Genomic DNA, 15,497 nt, shown 5'->3' on the forward strand with positions numbered 1-15,497 from the left:
TAAGTTATATACATGGGTGCAAATAGTTTTTGAATGATTGCAAAACGGTTTTAAAGAAATTTAATATCTGAATTTCCTATTCAAAATGTAATTGCTGATATACACACATGTATTGAACAAAGTAACTAAAAAAGTCCACCAATCATCCAAAGCTTGTGGTAATCAGAGCTAACGACTGACCAAGTAGCTTGGTCTCAGTAAAAAACAACTTTCCAACAAATAAGTTCACGTCAGCCAAATTATGAACGATGTACAGAGTAAAATTTAGCATGCCTTCGTATTTATACTGAGCAAGCACACCTTGTCACGCACTTACGCATTAACAAAACTATAAAACACTGCTAGAGCTGAGGACCTCTCTCTCTCTAAACTTTTTTACTCACATTATCCGGTAGAACACTGTATCAAAGATGATAACTTCAACATATACGGTACAGTACGTAGCCGCTCAGCATTCCACCAAGGGAAACTAGCCAGCTGCCTAGCTACTTTGCTTGGGCTAGCACTGTTCGTCGACCTCCAAGCTGCTGGGAGTCATCTGGAAGAAGTGGTCCCAGGTGTAACGGAAGGTGACGACTCCCATGCTCGAGATCGGCTCGCCGTCGTTCACCAGGTACATGCCTCCGTCGTCGGCTCGGAACACGGTTGGGTCGACCGCCACCGTGGTCGCGAAGCCCCCGCCGTTGAGGTGCACGTTCCTAACGCTGCACGGGCAAAGGTTCTTCACCTCGACCTCGAACATCGTGTCACCACCGGACACAATCACACCCGTGTTGATAGTCTGCACCTGGATGCTGGAGGTGCCGCATCTCTCGCCATTTGCACCTGTTACTCGTGTATATAAAAATAGTAAATATATATCGGGAATACGTACGAGGCTACGAGCAATAATCAGCATAAAAATTTGGACAAGCAGCTGGTGATTTTGGATGCCATACGCCCATACCTCGAAGAGAAACAGAGAAGAAAAGAGCGATGACTAAGAGCTTGAGGTCAGTAGCCATGGTTTCTTCTTGTTCAGCCTTTGTAGACAAGAATTTTCTTGCTTGGTTTCTGTGTGGAAGCTGTACAGCTCTTCTCTATTTATAGATACAGGAACCGAGGCTCCGGCCCTCCCTCAGGCGATCAGTACGAATCTTTACTGCTGCATTTGGTGGTCGCTTTCTTGGTGTCTCCATTGACCCAAACTTGGAAGACCCCGGTTCCTCGCATATAATATGACGATCACTCCTTTCCTTCATAGCTAAGTACATCCATGATGGTCATTGCAAGTAGCAAAAGAAACAAAGGAAATATATACGAAACAAAATGGATCATGTTAGTTCATTCCTTCCTTGCTGATTACTTTTAACTAAAACATTGCATTCAAGGACTGCAATAGTTTCCCTTTAACTTAGGTGGTACCTTTTTTGCGGAACACAGTACAAATGTAGACACTCACAAAAACACACACACTAACCCTGGCCCTATGAATACACGCACACAACGCCCCCCTTATGAGCACCTCCGAGTGACTGAACCGACAAATCCTCGAGATCGACAAAGTCGCCACTAGTGTCTCACTATCGACGGGCATGTCGTCAACCATTGAAACAATACCGCCGGTTAAATTCTAGAAATCCAGAAAAATGCATGTACCAGTGCCGAGTCAAGGACTCGAATCTTGGTGGGTAGGTTCCACCATAAAGAACCTTAGGAGCTGAGAGTTCACAACTTAGGTGGTACCTAAAATACAATTATACATCTGTTGATGTGAACTATCTAACAATTGTTTTAAACAAGGGCATTTCCAATTAAGAAACCATTCCGTGCTTTATTAGCTTGATTATAATAAAACTGGAATCTAGGCCGACCATCAAGAGAAGAAAGTAATAGTTCCCCTTTAACTTTTAGTATATTTAGCTAATCATTTTCTTAGCCATGAAGAAATCGTGAATGTGTTCTTTGGGTTGTTCGATGTTTGAATATATCCATTAAAGTATAAGCACATTGGCATTTTAACATTGCATTTTGATTTATCAAAAAATTGGACATATAATTGAAAAATTAATGAGGTAGTGTAATAGTGTGGTTTTTTAGCAAAGAGTGTAGTGTCGTAGTCCCGAGGGCTAGGGCTGGTTCTGTAGTAGTGTGGTTTTTTAGCAAAGAGTGTACAGGGCCGAGGCGCGGAATATCTTATAAATCCTAATGGGGAACACTGGAATAACGGAATAAGAATTTGCATGGTTGGCACGCTATGCATGTTAAGCTTCGAGGAATAAATAAGCTCAGTTGAGTCAATAATAGGTGGAACGATCAGCTTAGTTTTGCCTTCTGCATGTGACAAAACGAAAACTACATATACTTTTGCTTACACGATTTAAAGTGGTGAACTAAAACATCAATTTTGGACTCAATATTTGTTGATTAATTATCTAGTAACTGGCTAGTCTGTTTTAATTTGTACTAAAATTTCGTAGGTATATATAATAATAATTTACGCTAGCCCCAAAAGTCTGATGTTTCCTTTGTTAATTTTTCCTTTTACAGTTATTTAAATATGCTAGTACGGTTCATTTGAAATTAGATGTATTGAAAGGGCAGGTGCCCCGAGTGCCTTTATTTGCAGCAAATTTCTAGAACGTTGTCCCTTACTGATGACTAAAGTGTGGGCATTGTATAATTCATCATCATGGCTGTCCTATTTCTTATTCGGGAAAAGCAGATGCTTCGGTGGATAGATGCTCTGGAATCAGCGTTTGGTATGGTACCTATGGTATGCTTAATGACTCTGAGCCTGAGGGGATAATAATTAAGTTACGCATGATCCTTTTCGACTCAAATGTGTTTACAATCATCGCATGTTTGTTAGGAGTAATGTTTCGTTTGCTAGGTTCGTTTTTCTAACTTGGTGCGTTCTCTCCGTTGTTCAAGCTAGCTATATTAGCTAGCCCTTTGGCTACCATTGTGTTGGTCGGGCCGTGAGGTATAATCGTGTCTGCTAGTCATTTCCATGATAACATGCATGTATTCGTGCCATATTGAGGCCCTGTTTGGACCCGAGAGCATCTCCAAGAGCTCTTCTATTTGCCTTTCCTTAACTAAAAAAGGAAAACAACCCCAAGAAAACGTATCCAACAAAAACTGCATCCGGCTAGCCATCGTTCAACGCTAGCTATTGGCGCCCCTCAGCTAGGTACTTTTGCCTAGCGCCGCTGCTAGCCATCGCCCCCTCCCGAGATTGTAGGACCCCAAATGCTCTACGACATTGTATTTCAGACCGGATCAAAATAGGGCTGATAAAAAAAATTGCTTCAATGCTGTACGGATCGATTTCCTGGTTGAAACGATCAAATCAGCATGCAGGCCGGCTGGGTCGTCGACGTCCAGGCCGGCTACGTCGTCCATGTCCAGGCCGAGCCACGGCCGAGAGCATGCAGGATCGATGGAGAGCGGCGGCGGCGTCAGGCAATATCGGCGGCGGCGCGTGGACGCGGAAGCGAAGCAGCCCGATGCAAATTGATGACGTGAACCCAGTTTTGAATAAAGCCATCACATTTCAGCTAGTCTCTTGGACTACCCCATAGAATTAGGAACTTTTATATTTTTACAAAAGGGTACAATTTTCAAATTTAGCTAACAAGATTGGGGAAGCCAGTTTTCCAGAAAGCAAAACCACCATACAAAAACTAGAGAGAAATTAAAGTTCAACAATGTCCGTAGCTGTAGTAGGTAGAGACGCAATCTTTAAGCCAATTTCCTAGTTTCAGCATCGCCTCAGCCAACTTCTCTTCATCACCTGGCTTCAGAAGCTGCCACCATTTCTGCATGAACATTTCGGCCGAAAACAGAACATCAATCAGATTAATAGGGAAAATCCGCCTGATCGCCATTTTATTCCGTGTCTTCCATAAAGACCATGCAACGGCAGCAAAAAGGAAAATGCCCCGGCGCCCCTTCACCCCAAACAAAAGTGAGAGCCTGCCCCCCTGCAGGTCTTCCCATGATCTGGGAGCAGAATCCCAGCCGAACACCGGACTCAGACAACACCAAATGAAGCAGAAAAGAGCGAGCTGGTGATAAAAACACGTTTCTTTCATTTACGTGCCACCAGGAGGACAAGGAAAATTTGATAACAAAGCTAAGACAGCTTTTCTCTTTTGCAAAAAAAAAACAAGAGTATTTCCTTACACAGTGCAGCTAACATTGTCGAGCTTAGCGCATGTTGATGGGCTTTCTCGAATCCTTCACGATCGGGCGGTTCTGCCTTGCAGTAGCGGCGGTGGTCAGCAGGTGCCCTAGCTGGTGATGTGGTCGTGAATCAGCAACGGGCGAAAGCTTTACCTGGCTGTAATGCCGGTGTCAGCAACGACAGCGCCATTGGGTGTCATTTTCCTCCCTTGATGAAGCGTTGACTATGATGCTGCTGCAAGGTCAAGGATCTTCTAGGTAAAAACTTTATTCCGGTTCATCGGATGGGCGACGGTGGCGTCATCGACGTCGTGCCCTTCTTGAAGGCGTCGCCTTAGAAATCCTTTGACTCGACGTTCTTTATTACCAATGAAGGAGTCTGTTGTGTGAGAGATAGAAGATATGTATTCTAAGTCCGACATCAAGTTTCTAAGAAGACGAAGATGATACTGAAGATGAATCAAGACAACGCAAGATCGATTATGGACAAAGAAGAAGAACGAAGCTTAGTCTTCAATTTTTTCTTTGTCTTAAGAGCTTTTCTTCTAGTGTTTTTGAGCTTCTCATTGGTGAGAATTGGAGTCTAAGAACTCTTTATAACCTTTGGCTGTATATATCCACATTGTGGATATAGAATGCCGGATTTTATCCTTAATAAAAAAAGAAAAAACATTGTTGACTTGCAGGAGTTAGTGCTGCCCATTTCGAATGAGGTTTTTAATCAGCTTGAAACAATTCTAGATAAAATTGACAGCTGCAATTTGAATGATGAAAATGATACATGGGCTTATGTCTGGGGGTCCCCTATCTAAGCTCGCAGAGAGTTTATAAACATATGAGAGGACACAGAGATGTCCACCCTTCCTTTCAGTGGCTTTGGAAATCTTGCAATCAACTCAAACACAAGACTCAAGCCATTTGGAAATCATGGAAATCCGTGTCTAGTTTGTCCTTACGCGCAACTCTGTTGGAACAGCACTGGAATACAGACTCAAGCCATTTGGGAACCATTCGAGATCCTAGAACATCTCAGAAGACAAATTGCAGAACCTTTCTTCATGGAAGTAATTATTCTTATGTCCTGGAGTATCTGGACTTCACAAAATAACTTCATTTTCAAGAATGAAACTTTCTCAGATCAGAAGATCAAAGAGATTTTCATACGAGAATTTGCCATGGTTATCCATCGGGCGAAAAGTATGTACTTCCCAAACATTTTGCAATGGCTAGAGTCACTCATATAAATTTTAGAGCAGTCTTTTGCTTTTCTTTCTCAAATGTAACTTTTACTCTTTTCTCACTGCTTTAATGTATAATCAGAAGGGGATCGCTCCCGTCCTGTTACTTCAAAAAAAATTACAGACAACATCATTGTAACTTATGAGTGTGTCTGCACTTCATGAAGCAGAAGCGTCCCTGGGACCAACGTTTTTGTGCTCTGAAGCTGGATATGAAGAAGGCTTATGACAGGGTGGAGTGGAGCTGTATACGTGCTGAAACTAGGCTTCCATCAGACGTGGGATGACATGATCATGCAGCTATTACAACCATATCATTTGCGGTGCTTTTCAATGGTGAATGTCTTGAAAGCTTCAATCCTTCTAGAGGTATACTTATGGGTGGTAATAAAGGGTCTAAAACTTTAGACTAGATAACCTAAGGGCCGAGCCCTAAAAGACCCGGCTCTGATCTATACTATTTTGAGCTAAAAATATATATATAAGGGCTAAATTAGATGGTGAAGAGAGCACTAGAGACATGATCCGTTACCATCCTAGCTAGGGTATACGTCAACGTGATCTGATCCTATTTCACTCGAACTCTTTGTTTTGGCAGTAGAGGGCCTTTTTTGCCTATTAAACTCCAAAATTCAGTCATCAGCTCTCAAAGGAAATAGGGTGGCAGCATCGACGCCGATGGTCGGCCATCTTCACTTTGCAGATGACAGCCTGCTGCTTTTCAAAGCGAATAGGGAGAATGTCATGGAGATCAATGATGCTTTACAAATTACAATTGTACTCATGCATTAGGGCAACAAATTAATCTAGAAAAGTCTTGAATTCATTCAAGAGCATGTCCATAGGTGATACGGGATGAAGGCGATCCTAGATGTTGACAATGAAACATTCAGCCAGAAATATTTGGGCATGTCATCGGATGTCAGATGCTCAGCTTATTGTTTTTTTAAAATACGTACCTCAAAGACCGTGTATGGAAAAGAGTAGAGGTTTGGATGGAGCAATGCATATCGAAAGGAGGGAAGAAGTGTTGATTAAATCCGCTGCTCAGGCCATTACAACGTGCACAATGTCTTTTTTTTTTTGGAATTACCAAGGGATTTGTGCCTTCGTATCAATAGTTTAATCTGGAATTTTTGGTGGGGCAGCAAGGAAGGCAACAGGAAAACATGTTGGGTTGTATGGGATGACATGGTTAAACCAAAGTTCTTCGATCAGTGGACTTGGTTTTTTCATTTTAGCCCTACAAGCAAAATAAGCATGGGGAATTTTGCAGGATGATAGCGAGATTTCACAGGGTGCTCGCATTTTGAAATCAGTATACTATTCCGCAGGGGACATTATTCTAATGGCACTTTTTTTTTAGACCACTTGTAATTGTACTCGTATGATTCACTTAGAATTACAAGTAGATTGGCTCGGAAGTGGGAGATTTGGGAAAGAATAGAGTCTGCTCTAGGAAGAAGAACATGTTTGGCGGGGTTCAGAGCCAATTCAACGATACCGAGTCGACTACAGCGGCCGAGTTTATATACTCGCCATACTCAGCCGACGGGTCACGGCTCGCAGGCCCAAATATAGAAGACATGGGCCAACGGCCTAGGTAGACTTTGCTATGCTGTACTGGAGGCCCATGACAGTTCTGCCAACATAGCTAAAAAAAAAAGCTAGGGTCAAGACCGTCCTGTATTTGGTGCGCAATATTAGACAGAATGGATCTGCTGAAGCAAGGCCTGATCCGTCGGATAGGGACTAGTGAAACTCTAGAAATTTGGAATATGAACTGGCTAAAGGGATCCCTTAGGCCGGTTCATTTGTGGACCGCACATGCTCCTAAATTGGTCAGTGAACTAACCGACTCCATGACGGCTTCATGGAACAGATAGGAGCTGACGAAGTTCTTCACACCGGGGCTGATATGGAGGTGACGCTAAACATTGCTCTGAGCACCCGGAGCCAGGACTTTTAGGCATGCATGGCATTGTTACAAGAAGAGAGTTTTCTTTATGTTTTCCCACTGCATAAGAAACATCGATTGTTACATCTTTATTTATGTTTTGGACAGGTTGGTGGAAAAGCAAATATTCAAATCAATGGCCGTTTGTATAATAACTGCTTAAATGTTCAACATTTAAAACACATTGATACCACTTGTAACGTGAAGAAAAAAAAGGTTGTAAACATCTAATGCTTGATGCAATCAAATAGAAATCATACAATATAATTTGAATAATATAAAAAGGCATGTTATTTTGCTAGAAATACAATAGGAGACCCGCCAAGGCGACAGTTAAGGGTCACGCTGAGATCAAGAAACTCAAGATCGACAAACAGCCCTGCAAACATTGGCTAGTTATATGATCATCATTGCGATACCATGCCATTTACTGTCGGTATAAGTCTGGAGAACTGACATATATATGGCCGATACAGGACTACTCTCTCCATCTCCTAGTCTTTGTGTAACAATTTTATTAAGAACAATAACGCTACGATCGAGAATAACAAGCAGGATTGAAATCATACAATGCACGTCAACAATTGCTAATTGTTCCTTTCTATGGTACTACCTAGACCCTTCGACCATTCCCCTCGCCGCACCGCGAAGTTGCGCTGACAACGGTGAAGTCCTGCGGCGTCTTCCAGGCGTAGGTGAAGGAGATGTTGGAGCCCTTGAACAGGGTCGTGGCCAGCATGCAGAGCTCGTCCATCACCTTGATCTGCTTGCTGTCGATGGGCTCGACGCTGGGCAGGCGGTTGCAGCGCACGTCGACGTAGTCCTGCGGGCACTCGCACAGGTTCTCGAAGGTCACCCGGTACTCCGGCTGCCCCTGCACGACCTTCCCCGTCTTCTCCTGCGAGACCTTGATGTCCGACAGGTGACAGGTGCCACCTATCTGCTGCGCGTTGCCCATGAGAGCAAGGCAGGAGACTAGGGCGGCGGCGAGGACGAGCAGGACACCGGGCTTGGTGATGGCATCCATGGAAGCAAATGGATCTCTCTTTGATTCTTCTTGTTTGATCCGCGTCTTGATCGAGGTAGCGGATTGATGTTGTGGTGGATGAAGATGGGTACGGTGCCCTCTAGCTAGGACTTTATATAAGCAGAGAGGGATTTGGGTTTTGGGAGGAAATAAGTATGAGATAAATACATGCCTTAATATACGTTTGGCCTTTATTTATTGATTTCCTGAATCGGCCAAATAAAAACATGCTTTTTATATTAACATTGAAGTCCTAAATAATTTGTCCCTGTTTTTGACAAGGTTAAGTGCTTAATGTGGCTACTTTTAAAAGCACATCCTTTCTTCTTCTTTTATTTTGGTAGGGAAATTGTTGGGATTCTTTAATTCTGGGCAAGGCACCAATTCTACAAATTGTGGTACAAGCAGGTCGTGATATTCTCAAATATAAATCATTGTTCTTTTTAGTTTTAACTAGCGAAGATTGTGCATATTTTAAGAGAATCTAGTAAACAAGAATTTGATTCAAAAAGTTCTAGTGAATGAACTATTTGCACCAGCCACTATGTGCGTTGCCAATGCAAACAACTCGTGTTTATTACCTCTCCCTGCTGATATAGTCTTCTGATTTCATCATCCTCTTTATCCACCTTCAGCACCTCTATAATTTCTCCTGTTTTCAATCATGATAGAGATCGATAAACAATTGTTGGCGATCGTCACAAATCCCAAGAACTTGCATAACATTTAAGAATTTTATTTCAAAAGAGAAGCACGATTGGTTGCCACTGTTGGCAGTCAGCAGATGCCAAAACTTGTGACTACCTGACTTAATTAAAGTTAAATATTATGTCGAGCCATTTTACTGTATTTAAAATTAAATAAGTAGAGCTGAATGAGTGTAATATTCTTCAGTTCACTACTCATGAACGATAAGCCTACTAACTACTAACTCAGTTGTTGCTAGAGCTAAATTAATGATGTATTAATGTGACCGGTTTGTTAGCTACAAGATTGTTGACGATCAAAATTAGCACGGCTGTGCAGACCAGTCGGACCAGTGTGCATAGACCGGTCAGACCGGTCAAGGTGACTTTGTCAAATGCAAATTTGACTTTACCATTGTGTAGCACACGTTAAGACGATCAAAATACATACATGGAACGTTCGATTTGGACTTCGGGTTAGAGAGTTATGACTTCGGGAAGACTTGACCCAGACCCAGATCGATGGCTAGGGTGGTCAGACCGATCCAGACAGCCCAGTCCGAGTTAGGAGTTGTATTTTGACACAAAATTAATTAGGGTTTCAACTCCTAATGCGATAAGACCATCTCTCCCATAAATATAAAGGGTCATGGGTAATTGAGGGTATACAACCCAATCGAATCTACCAATTCAATCTACATTTATCATTTTTACCTTTCTTTCTCGTTACCCTACTTTTCCAACCTTGACATATTATTTTTTCTTAATCTCCATGGCGTTTGAAGACGCCCTAGCTGACCTGCCGAGCATAGGGCAACAGAAGGTGCGCCTGCCCCGACGGGGTTCCTCCCGGGCGGGCGTTCATTGGATACTCGTTGGGCTGCCCCGACGAGACCGGTCTGACCGATTGGTACTGCGGCGCTGTAAGGTGCGCCGCCGCTCACCGCACGTTCGAGTGCGTTTGTATATTGGCCCTAAATCGGCACCAACAAAGATCAACTATGCAAAATGACAAAAGGTTGATTCTGCCAACGCAGGTAACAAAGAGAAATTAGCAGTGCATATAGGAACAACTAGGTGATACCCCGCGTGTTGCTGTAAGATTTTTTAAACAAAAATTTAAGGTGAAATTTGAAAATAAAAATATCAAGGTTGATTGCATGACAACATTCACAGAAAATCGGTGGAAGATATAAATAGATGGTCCTAGTGAATGGGGATGTGACATATGCTATAATAGGTGGTCCTAGTGAATGGGGATGTGACATATGCTATAATAGGTTTCTATATGACGTGGATATGTTGATTGTTGAGAAAAATAGAGTTAATGAGCATCTCCAAGAGTTTTCTATCCCTCTTCCCCATCCTTTTTTAGAAAAAAGAAAAAAAAACCTCTCCAATAGTTTCCTATCCTAATTTCTCATCTTTTAAGAATTGACATATTGTCCATCTTTGTGCGTAAAGATACACACTCCTCTCCCCATCGGGCGGTGATTTTTCGTCGCCGCCTCTTCTCCCGCCCTTCTTCGCGCCGCGCGGGAACTCCTTGGTGCCGTCGCGCCGCCGCCAACAAGGAAAACAGGCCGCCACTGACACAGGTAACTATGGATCCCATTCATCTTGTCCAGCACACTTCCTGTACTTTGCTGCCAGGGCTGCGCCCTGCACTGCCGCGCCAGGAGGAGGGCACCGTCCTGCCGCCATGCACCGCCTGCCCCCCTGCCGCCTTGCACGGCCTGCTCCCCTGCCGCCCTGACGCCCTGCACCGCCTGCCGCCATGCCTGGCGCGGCTGTGCGGATGGGCCTGAAGTGAACGCCCTGACGCCATGCATCCCCTGCCGCCCTGCAGTGAACGCTTTGATTAGTTTGATGCTAGATACACGGCAAAGGAAAAAGATTGTATCAGTGATGAGAATTTTACTTTATCAATAATACAAGAGAACTTTCGTTTGTTAGAAAAAATTAATGGTTGAATTATGATCCTAGATACGCTGATTTCATGATTTGTTTTAGGATGAATCAAATGTCCAATGATTTGTTTTGGACAAACATGGTGCGGGGAGATGGAGATGTTCTTGGTTTGGAGGATCTAAATTTTCTTGTGACAAATGAGACTCAAGAACTTGACGAGACGACTACCCAAGTTCAAGGAATTGATGCAGAAGGCGGTGCTGTTGCTCCACGCCCTCGCAGTTCAAGGCCAAACTCGAAGAGATCTAAAAATTTTGACTCGTAGGAGGATTTAGTGGTGGTCTCTACTTGGCTTAATGTGAGCAAAGATCCTGTGCATGGAGCTAATCAATCTAAAGGAACTTTTTGGAGTAGAATTCATGCTTACTTTGAGTCAAACAAGACAACTAGTTTTCTAAGATCAGACAGTTCCATTATGCATAGATGGATGACTATTTTGAGTCAAGTCAACAAGTTTTGTTCATGCTATGAAGCAATAGAGCGTAGACATCAAAGTGGTCCAACCATTCAGAACAAGGTAGTTGTATTTCTATTTTTCCCCCCATTTCGTTCATTGGTAATGACAACCACAATAACAAGTACTTATATATACATTTGCAGATATCTGATGCAGCAGTGATGTACAAGGGATTAGATCAAGAGAACAAGGCTTTCACTCTAATGCACTGCTGGAACAAGTTGAAGGATGAAGACAAGTGGAAGGCAAAGAGGAGAGAGCTGTCCGAGCAAGATAAAAGGAACAAAAACAAGAAGCAGAAGGTGCATGCACAGTCCACTCCGACGCAATAGACTGGAGCACAAGCAAATGACAATGCACCTGTGCAAGAACAAGCAGAAGATGCACTTGTACAAGAAGATGCACAAAAGAGGCCGCTTGGTCAGAAGAAGGCAAAACAAGCCCTGAAGCGAGGAGGTGGTGAGGCTTGTATGGAGGCTTTGGACAAGATGTGGACAAAGAAAGAGGCTTTTGACAGAGGGAAAGAGAAAGAGGCTTTTGACAGAGGGAAAGAAAAAAAGAAAGAGGAAAGATACTTGGCTTCACTAGAGCTATAGAAGAATCGTCTGTCCTTAGAGGAGAAAAGGGTTGAGGCAGACCTCATGGAGAAGGAAGACAAGATTATGTCAATGGACATGACCTCATCCTCACTGACCCCAGCACAGCTGAAGTACTATCAGATTATGCAAGAGAAGATTGTTGCTCGTCGCCTATCCAATTAGAAATAGCTTATTGCCATTTTATTTGAAAACAAAATTTTAGTTCGATTCAGTGAACCATTTGCTTTATCACTGTTCTTGTAAACTATCGCTTCACTGAACCTTTGCATCAAAATTTAGTACTCCTCCTGTGCATGGAACTATTTTATTTTTACTGAATTAGCTTGCATGTCGGCAGCTGACTAAACCGGTCACTATCAAATACAATAAGACAGAGCCTGATAACAAAGGAACCAAGTGCGTGACCAATGATTAAAATAGATAGAATCATACTATTAGAAATAAAATAGTGATTGATTACAGGAGCAATACATTGAGATTGACTCAAACTATTAGAAATAAAATATTATAGCTGCATATATGACTAATATTTATCCGGAAAATGCTGCCACAGGTGCTCGATGAGGTCCTCTTTTAATTGGTGATGAGTTTCATTGTCTCTGATCCTTTTATGTGCATCAATAAATTCCTCAATGGTTCGATTACTCTCATGAGAAGGCTCCACATTTTGTCCACCATACTCGAAGTGCTCATCGGGGTCAACAGCTCCCTCATCCTCGATGATCATATTGTGCATAATGACACAAACTTTCATGATATTTCCTAGAGTCTCTGTGTCCCACACACGACCTGGCCCTCGAACAATGGCGAACCTTGATTGAAGAAATCCAAAAGTTCTTTATACATCCTTCCTTGCAGCTTCCTATGCTTTTGCAAAATATTTTTTCTTGTTCCCCATTGGCTGAGAGATGGACTTAACAAAAGTAGCCCATGATGGGTATATACCATCAGCTAGATAATATCTCATTGTGTAATCATGTCCATTAATGCTATAGTTCACCTCAGGAGCTGTACCCTCTGCAAGCTTTGCAAACAAATGAGACCGATGCAGGACATTGATATCATAAGGCATGCCATATCCATAGATCGTGAGAAGTAACACCTCTAAAATAATTGTGGGCTTCTCTACGTGCCCTTTGTACTGACCCTGCAAAGCTACCGGACAATTCTTCCATGCCCAATGCATACAGTCAGTGGACCCAAGCATACCAGGAAACCCTCTTTGTTCCCCGAGCGCAAGTAAGCGGGCCGTGTCAGCTTGGTTAGGCGATCTCAAGTATTCATCTTCATAGATATCAACTACTGCAGCCACAAACCTCGTAGGCTCTCAAGTACCGTACTTTCTCCAATGCGAACATACTCATCTGCTGCATCATCTGGAACTCCATAAGTGAGCATACGAAATGATGCAGTCACTTTTTGGAAGCAACTCAGTCCAGCTACATTGGCTCCATTCCATTTTTGCACAAAGTAGTCATCATATGATTCTACCGCATTCACTATGCGTAAGAAAAGCTCCCTATTCATACTATATCTGCAGTAAACAAATCAAATTAAATAACACATACATTAATTAGCTAGATATTTTCAACCAAACACAAGTGAATGTGCACAAACCTCCAACGGAGTAGGTGTGTGGGGGGGGGTACGTCGGATCATCGGCCAAATAATCTTGAAACATCCTTCCGTGGCCACCTTCTCGATCTCTATACCGAACTTGATGGCCATGGACAAAACCTCCCCATCTTCCTTTTTCATTTGAAAAAGTTTGCACAATTCGAGCTGCTGACGAGATAAAATAAACGTCGTCATCATCGGAAGATGAAGATTAGCATGTGTTGACATGAGGACGTGGGGTTTGGGCGTAGGATTGCTTTACTCGATGTTTTTATTTTGAAGTGTGCTTGTTTTGGTGCTGAGGTATATTTGTGAAAAGGTTGTGCATCTTCGGACTGTGCTTAGCTCATGTTCTTGATCTTCGGTGAAGGCAAGTAAACGTAGCGATGTGGTCTACTCGCTTTAACTTTGTTATTTGAATTGCCTCCATTAAATTTCAGAAGCTCACACTAACCAGATAATATCTGAAATTTTCTTTATTTGTGGATTTATATATTTATCCACTTGTGGCATTGCTCTTGGAGTTATAAATTTTGGAGGTCTATGAAGTTCATGCATTGCAATCATACTTTTGCACTCTCATATTGAAGATGCATATGAAGAAACCGTAGCCGGATTGGTGTGGTAAGTACCGGTACAGCAACGCACGTTGATATATAGCAATGTGGTTGCAGCCCTCACTTCCTTCCTTGGGGTTTGTGGGTAGAAGTGAAGTCATCCATTATATTGCACCATAAGCGTGTGCATTGAAGCATTCATAATGCATTGTACAATTTGCATATGCATTGAAGCATCATTATGAAGATCTGTACCTGAAGTTACACTGTTTCAGTATGATGCTCTTTTATATGAATTATTAATCAAATGTTTAATCGAATTGTGATTTAAATAGCTTGGTTAAAGCAGTTTGCTTGCTGAGGTTTTTTTCATAAACCTCACACTTGTTTTTCCCCCCTCAGGTGCTTGAGCTTGGACGTTGCATGCTTGGGATGGGAGTAGCAGCACATGTGCACACACTTATCAATTTTTGTTGAACCAATGTTTTGTAATAAAATATTTGGATGTGGAGATTCTGATGCTGTTTCAAATTCTCTCATGTGGTTCAGTTTGTAAAATGTTTATTTCACTCCAGTGAAATTCTGTTAATCTATCTAAACAATTTATGTTGCTTCCGCATACACTGTTAAGTTCTTGTGCTGCAGTGTGGTAATTCTCCAGAGGACTGTTGTGTTTTTCTTCTGGGGTGTTACATGCCGATTAAAGAGGAGAGAGAGACGCCAGGGAGGGGTGCCGATCAGAGAGAGGGACGGCGGCAGGCTGCAGGCTGCAGGTCCATCGGCAGCGGCAAGATCACTACAAAAAATCTGTTGATCCATGACGATTGAATTTCGTCACAGATCACTAAAAAACCGTCATAAAACAGCATTTATGACGATCTCAAATAACGTCATGTATTGAGCGTCACAGATCACACCTCATGACGTTTCTTAAATTTTCGTCATAGATTACTTGATCCATGACATTTTAAAATCGTCATGGTATGTCTCCGGGCCCCCAAAGCCCAACCCAAACCCGTTTTCTATGACGAAAATTAACGTCACGGATTCAATTGCCACGTCACACAATGTCCACATGTCTTGTGACATGGCCGATGACATGGCCATTGACGTGGACAAAGAGGATGACGTGGCACTGACATGGCCGATGATGTGGTGCTGACATGGAAAGTTATGATGACATGGCCAACGTGGCTGCTAACGTGCATTTCAGCCCAT

The 15,497-nt window shown here is 42.6% G+C and overlaps 1 protein-coding gene across 2 annotated transcripts; it reads right to left on the minus strand.

Annotated features, from left to right (window-relative positions):
* Nucleotides 1–209: 209 nt before the first annotated feature.
* On the minus strand, nt 210–1,051 carry LOC120644392 (uncharacterized protein At1g05835-like). 2 transcript variants are annotated; one of them, XR_005663698.1, is made up of 3 exons: nt 947–1,051; nt 433–825; nt 210–380 (listed from the first exon to the last, which is right to left on the minus strand). XR_005663698.1 is itself a non-coding variant. In XM_039921017.1 (2 exons), the coding sequence occupies exons 1-2, from the start codon at nt 1,002–1,004 to the stop codon at nt 500–502; spliced, it is 384 nt and encodes a 127-aa protein (XP_039776951.1). In that variant the 5' UTR covers nt 1,005–1,051; the 3' UTR covers nt 210–499. The 2 variants fall into 2 exon arrangements, 1 of the variants encoding a protein (XP_039776951.1); XM_039921017.1 differs by having other exon boundaries at nt 210–825.
* Nucleotides 1,052–15,497: the final 14,446 nt, after the last annotated feature.

The sequence above is a fragment of the Panicum virgatum genome, chromosome 8K (assembly GCF_016808335.1).
Source record: "Panicum virgatum strain AP13 chromosome 8K, P.virgatum_v5, whole genome shotgun sequence".
NCBI classification, from domain to species: Eukaryota; Viridiplantae; Streptophyta; class Magnoliopsida; order Poales; family Poaceae; genus Panicum; species Panicum virgatum.

Excerpts from the sequence above, each read along its gene's own strand:
- LOC120644392 (XM_039921017.1), bottom strand. The coding sequence starts at position 1,004 with ATGGCTACTGACCTCAAGCTCTTAGTCATCGCTCTTTTCTTCTCTGTT. Across the intron at positions 826-946 it reads CTTCTCTGTTTCTCTTCGAG|GTGCAAATGGCGAGAGATGC; the intron begins GTATGGGCGTAT and ends CACGAGTAACAG.